This window comes from Oxyura jamaicensis, chromosome 1, assembly GCF_011077185.1.
Source record: "Oxyura jamaicensis isolate SHBP4307 breed ruddy duck chromosome 1, BPBGC_Ojam_1.0, whole genome shotgun sequence".
NCBI lineage: Eukaryota > Metazoa > Chordata > Aves > Anseriformes > Anatidae > Oxyura > Oxyura jamaicensis.
The window spans coordinates 179,616,355-179,623,207 of record NC_048893.1 but is presented as its reverse complement, the minus strand read 5'-3'; the positions used below and the strand labels follow the sequence as shown (position 1 = coordinate 179,623,207).

General features: G+C 39.4%; 1 protein-coding gene across 1 annotated transcript; it reads left to right on the top strand.

Annotated features, from left to right (window-relative positions):
* Positions 1-4,712: 4,712 nt before the first annotated feature.
* On the top strand, positions 4,713-6,244 carry SERTM1 (serine rich and transmembrane domain containing 1). Its single transcript, XM_035324305.1, has one exon. The coding sequence runs from the start codon at positions 4,744-4,746 to the stop codon at positions 5,065-5,067; it is 324 nt and encodes a 107-aa protein (XP_035180196.1). The 5' UTR covers positions 4,713-4,743; the 3' UTR covers positions 5,068-6,244.
* The last annotated feature ends 609 nt before the right edge of the window (positions 6,245-6,853 follow it).

Sequence of the window (6,853 nt, the reverse complement as noted above, 5' to 3'; positions counted from 1 at the left end):
ATGCTCAAGAATAAATTGCATGTGTTACATATAATTTGGTACTCAGGGCATAGGATAATTAGTGAGGACTCTCCCCTTGACCACACTGCAGCGTTCTGAAGGAATAAGTTTTATGACAGGTGCCATCAAAGGTGCAAACAGTTGATAGTTTTGGCACAGCTACCCAGACACGATGCTTCACGTCAGCTGGGATTTAGCTCTTATGTGGTGACAATTTAATCCTCACCTCCCCCAGTTTGCCTTACTTTTGGTGAAGGTCATTTTGTCTGTCTCCCCCTTACTATGGATAGAAGGAAGAAAAGATGAAAAACTGCAACTGAGGCTTCCTGCAGTATCTGTCAGGTAGCCCTGCCCTTGGAATAAGAGTGGGTATCATCTGTGGAAAGTGATTTATACAGAGGACGTGAATGGATGAATAATGCCAAACTGCAGGATAATACTTGCATAATGGTTCTGTTTGAAAAGTGAGCATTTATAAATGACACCATGTATCTAACGAAGCCTTCCATTCTGTGCTGGCACTCCTATTTGGAGACTGAAGTAACAGAATAAGGTTTTCTTCTCTTTTATATCTAAAACTAGCAGAGAGTGGAGGTGGAGCCTGTGCCTTCTTGATGCACTGTGTAGTTTTGCTAAAATGAGTGAATCTGTATCAGCAGCTTGTCCATCGGAGCAGCAAGGCTGTGTAACGGTGGAGTAATAGCAGGGCAAGAATTCAGCCAGGGTTGGAAAGACAGAGTATGGCCTGGGAGCAGTCAGGTTGGGCTCGATGACTCATGAAGCCTCCTCAAGCTGCATGTCCCTGTCCTGGGATGACATAGGTGCCTCTGAGAAGGTCATCTGGGTCGAGCTACATCACAAATATTGAGTCAATTTTCTCATTATACTTTGAAGTCAGTGACAAACTACCTAATCATTTTTCTGGGACCAGGTTTGGCCTTGATGTTGTTCTATTTAGTTTGCAGAAATGCACGAAACCATTTACAAAGGAAGAAGATGAAGCCAACATCTGGTTTCTCTGGGGACTATTCCTCTGGGAGTATTAGGCCCCAGCAGAGAGATAAATAGTTGCACCACTTATCTTCTTGTCTTGGAAGAAGCATGGACCTGGTAGCTGTAGTGCACTGAATAAAGCTGCTCTTCAAGGCTGGGAGGTCTGATGTGCCTTGTGGCAGAGGTTCATGCACATCTTAGTCCAAACTACTCTTGCACCCCTGTCCCTCATGGCCCAGCAGCTGGCAGCTGAGCCATCCTGGCTGATCTCCAGCCCTGTTTTGCAGTGCTGGGATAGCACCAGGGAACTTCATCAGGGATCAGGATTGGACCCGTTTTATTTCTGTACACATTTTATACCTATCCTATGAATGCTATGCAGATGTTATGAGTTCATATGTTCACACTTCCATAGGATGTTGCTGTTAACTTACTTCAGCAGGGTACAGATGGTTTGTAAAAATCCTTTTAGGCTGAGCAGAACTTTACATTTCAGGTCTTTATTTTTTAAATGTGTAATTAAAACAACACAGTATTTTTTTTCTTCCTAAAACATCACCTGGTGAGTCACTTTAGCTGAAACTATATTTTACAATGAGATCCAATTGCATATCACATCTCTATGCAGTGTAAGTGAGGCAATGAGGATCTGGACCATAGTCATTTGGAATCAGAGTTTACAGAGCCTCTGATCTCACCACAAAATAGTCAGTTAAAAATAACCCAATTGACATTGTAAGACCTATAAAGGCTCTGATCTAGCAAAGCACTCACATCTCTGCTTAACTGTAAGCTTCTGATTAGTCCTATTTAAGACCATAAATTTTCTACTCACTTCAAAGGAAGTCCTATGCTGAAGCTCTTCCTTGTACCAGGGCCAAAACCATTAATAGTAAAAGTAGAACAGAGCAGATTTCAAATTTGTGAAGAATTTAAAGGCTTTTAACTTCTGCCATATTAAAGAATTTATGTGAATTAATTCCTTAAGTTATTGTAGAGAAATTCAATTATTAATGGATCTGCTTTTCATTACGACGAGTAATCAAGGATAAACATCTTCTATATCAAAGCTTATCTCTTAAAAAGGATAAATTAGCTTTAAGACACTTAACTACCTCCAGAACATGAAATGAACATGTATTGTACCATTAGTTAATTTTGGATCACTGAATTAAAGATAGTTCAAAAGGAGTATAATCTCATAAGGGTCTCTCTGTTCAGTGTATTGTGATTCATTTCACAAGGTACAATAAATACTGTTTCTTGTTGGCGTAAATACTATTAGAGTTATAAAATTGGTTTCCTTAAATATATTTTATACATCTGTATGAGTTGTATACCAAAAAGGGAAATAATATTTTATCTGGTTTTTGCAGATGCACTTTTGCATTCCTGCATATCTTGTAGGCTGTTGGGATACTTGATTAAGACTACCAGAAGCTCTGCAATAAAACAACATCTGGAATGTAACCTTTTATCCATCAAAGTATTATGGATGTGAATATACTAGTAAATTAATCCAGTCCATAGGCCTGTCATCATCTCTCCTGTTGAATTACTAGCACACTTCCTGGCACGGTTTTGGCCAGCTACCCCGCTCCAAGCCATGCCATATGTAGGGTTAGGATGGCTGTCACTCATTCCCAGAGGCAGCTGTGACTTGGCCATCCTGACCACAGGCATAAAAGGGAGTTCAGATGTCTTCATGTAGTGTGCCATGCAACTTGTCCGTGACACCAAAGAATAGTATTGACTTGTTTTATGCAGTGGTGTCGATGTCATTCTGAGGTATAGAAAATAAATTAGAATTTAAAAATACAGGATTAGATTTTACCTACTGCTTAATGTAGTCTTTGTTCACTCAGGGCACTTAGGGCTTTTTATAGCCTGTAGCATAACCTCCTAAATTTAATTTACAGCATGTATGTACAGTGAGTACCTGGGCAAACAACTTCAGTGGCTGCAAAGCATTTTCAGTAGGTGTCTTCAAGGCTTCTTGAGAAGAAACAGCACCAGCAGAAAAGTATCTTGTCCTTTGTGAGGATTTTTAGTTCAGACTGGGAGTTTTGTGCTCAAAGCACGTGTTAAAAATTGTCACCCTCTTGAAGAAGGAGGAACGTTATCAAGTTAGCAGAAGTAATAGGGTTCGTTACAGGAAAAGTTAGAAGGCAGAACGTTGCCTGGCACAGTGCTGGGTTGCTTCCATGGGAAGACCTCAGCAGTCGTGTGACACACAGAAAGAGACCCCAGACTGCTACATTACTTCGAGCCAGATTCTGTCTTTCTTACTGTTGCTGACAGTTTGATATCTATGTTGCCATGAAAACCAGTGGGATTTTCCTCAAAACCTCTAGCTGTGAGTTAGAGATAGCTATAGAACCAGGCCTAAAGCAAGGTCAAGATGCTGGGAACTTAGGACTGTATGGATATTGTCTTCCTTGTGTGAGGAAAGCTGGACACCTTTCTTTGCTGTGCCAAGTATCTGCAGTGAGAGGTTGACCATGGGTGGAAAGGTTGCATCTGGATAATTATATATAGAAAATGAGCTTCATTTGCTCCCCACTTAAACCTTGTATTACCTATTTTGTGTTGAAATAAAGTCAATGGGTTTCTGTGTACAATTCAGCTACAGCATGTAGGATTTTTACAAGCAATTCTTTACCACCAAGCTTCCTCTTACTCTTCCGACAGCACTTGGGGATTGACAACGTTAGTTTAAACATAAATTTAAAAAAAAAGGAAAGAAAAAAAAAAAAAGAAAAAAAAAAAAGCAGCTCAGCATACCCTGATCTGCTCCTCCTGTTCTAGTCTGACCTTTGCCAGCATCAGAGCTTCCAGGTTTCGACACAAAGAGGCTGAAGGCAAGGCTTTGCTGCCCTTAGACAGACCCCTTGTGTTTGCTGGGCTGCCAGGGCTGCCTGTTCCTCAGGAATTTGCTTGTAGGTGTCAAAAGCTGCAACACTTCACTGAAACGTGTCTGCCATTGAGATCACCCTGGCAGCATGAGAGCAAGATGCATTTTGATCTTTGAAGCCATTTGATCCATTTCATAAATATATAGTAAGAGGCCAGGTCTGGCAGACTTTCTCACTGTGGTCACCTCAGGCAAGACAACAGGGAATAAGTGGGTAATGGTAGTGGATTCTGTTGTGGAATCCATCATGGCATTGAACAGCCTTCCTCTAGGTTAAAAAGCTGATGACTTGAGAGGGATTTTTCATTCCTTGATTAGTTTTTATCCACAAAACAAATTTTGCTCCTAATACGTCTGTCCCACATAAAATACAAAGCTATTTTGATTGGGCTGTTCCTCAGTTAAACAATTCCTGGTGGGAAAAGATCAATTTTAATTTGTTGATGGGTGGGCTTTCTATTATTGCTGCATTTTGGCATATAGAGATGTAAAGATAGGAGTTAGCTGATGCCTTAAGAATTGCACCTCAGTGCTAAGGACTAATAACTCTTAGGAACTGGATTTTTTCAGGTACACATAAAATCATGCTATCTGCTAGTAAATTAATCTTTTTATTTCTTTCTTTTTTCTTTTTTTTCTTTTTCCTCACAGTTCTGAAGGATACAATCTTCCATTTTCTTGGGTTTGATCAGTAAAGGATAAATTTGATCACTGGCTGGCTTGTTATCTCTTCATTGCGATGGGAAAATGCTCATCTAAAATAAACCCTCTGTTATGCTGCTAAAACTACCTTCGCATACAAGATCTGTGGTGATTTTTAAAACGCAAACCCCAAGATGTCAGAACCCGACCCCTCATCTGGATTTGTAGGAAACATGGAAAATGGGACTTTTCTGGAGTTATATCCCACATCCCTTTCAACTTCTGTGGATTCATCACCTGGCCGTTTATCTAATGTCTATGTCTATGTTTCTATATTCCTTAGTCTCCTAGCATTTCTCCTTTTGCTATTGATCATTGCACTTCAGAGGCTGAAAAATATAATTTCTTCCAGTTCCTCTTACCCAGAATATAACAGTGAAGCTGGAAGTTCTTTCACTAATTTAGAAGTCTGTAGTATTTCTTCCCAGCGGTCTGCTCTTTCAAATCTTTCTTCATGAAACTAAATGAAGGGGAATATGTGGGGAATGGAAAAGCTTTGTCTAGCTTCTTGGGGAGGTAGTGCATGCAACATTTGCCTTAGAAGACTATGATGAAGAGGTGGCTTTTAAAGTTTCCTTATTTTTCTTTCTTTCCTTTTCTAGTCTTCATTTTCCCTTTTACTAATGTTGCTTTTCATTTTGGATAATGACTCTTAATCATTGTTTCATGCCTGTAACTGTGATGCTGTCTTTTTCTCACACATATATGGTCTTCATTAGTACTCCTGCCAAACTGTAATATGGTTCTAACCAGATGTGTCATTTTTCTGCTCTAGTTGTGACCCCTTTCCTGGTTTTATATCAGTAATACTCTGTTTTGTTTTGTTTTGTTGTTTGTTTTTTAATTAGATAAGAATTTCTGGATTAAATCCCCATTGAAAAAGTATCGAAAATTAGCTTAAATTATAAATATAGTCCTTGGGATGATTTAAAGTTGTCGGTATTGTTTCTTTTGTAATTTCATTGTCTTTTTCAGTATTTATTGGTGTTTATGAAACACAACTAAAATCCTTTTCCTGAAGAATGTTACTTTGGTTTATTTGTACTTAAATCTTTCTGTATAAAGTGTCTGTATTTCAGTTTTTGAATTGCTGAAATCTTTGGTTAATTGAGTAAAACGACTACAATAACTGTGCTCACTGCTGAATGTGTAAAGATATTTTTGGACCACACTGCACATAATTTGCCTAATGACTTGTTCCTCTGGGGGGCAGCTTTTGATACTGAATCATAAATATCGCACAACTCCTTTCCATCCTTTGCTGATCATGCAGCCTATCGTGATGGATACCAGTACAAACTGATGGTTTCTATTAGATCTGCTTACTGTGACCATTGCTGCTAGCTGAACAGCACCTGTGACTGTCCTTTCCTTAGGCACAAGATTCTCGTACTCATTTATGCAGACCCAGCAGGGACAGATAGTACTTGTGCTGGTGAAGGCTTACTGGGGCAAATTTTGCCTTGTAATTTCATGAATAGACACTGGGGTGGACACAGGGATGTGCGTAGTTGCCAGCCAGACCTGTGCTTTGACATTAAGGAAGTGTGTAATGGATAACTAGCCGTATTGTGTACAGGATCCTGTGGTCAGCTGTGAATTAAATCAAACCAAATGATAAAAAAAAAAAAAAAAAAGACGAAATATCAAAAGTGACCTACGAGGATTGCAGCTTTATAGTGTGCTGTGTTACTTCTTGCAGTCCTTATTGCAATACATGAGCACAACCCAGTCCTGCCTCAAGTCCATGCATATTCACTTATAATGGCAGTGTCCAAGTCACTGGTGAGACCAGAGGAAGGATATGGAAATGTCCCTGCTGTATCTGTTACAGGTGTAAGAGCACATCTAGCTCTGGGTCATCACCGAGGCACATTCTGTCATTAACTATGCAGTCTCTGAAAGAGGAAATTGGAAACTCCAGTGTGAATATAATCGTTAAAAACACAGCTGCTCCATGCCAAACAACATACAAATGATGTTGGAGTTGCTGTTTTCAATTTTTCAAAGTGAACCTACAGCATGGTAAGTGGCAATCAATTATGGTGTTGATTAGCTCCTTACAAAGGTCAAAGAACTTGCTGACTAGCAGAGGAATTAAGCCCAAAGAATCTCTGAGCCAAACTGTTCTTATGAATATATTTAGTCTCTTGAATATTTTATTCATCTGGCCAAAAATTCCTTGTAAGTCGCTTTTCACTGTAATTGATGGGGAAAAGAGTTTACTATTGGAAAGTCATTGGG

Excerpts from the sequence above, each read along its gene's own strand:
- SERTM1 (XM_035324305.1), top strand. The coding sequence starts at position 4,744 with ATGTCAGAACCCGACCCCTCATCTGGATTTGTAGGAAACATGGAAAAT.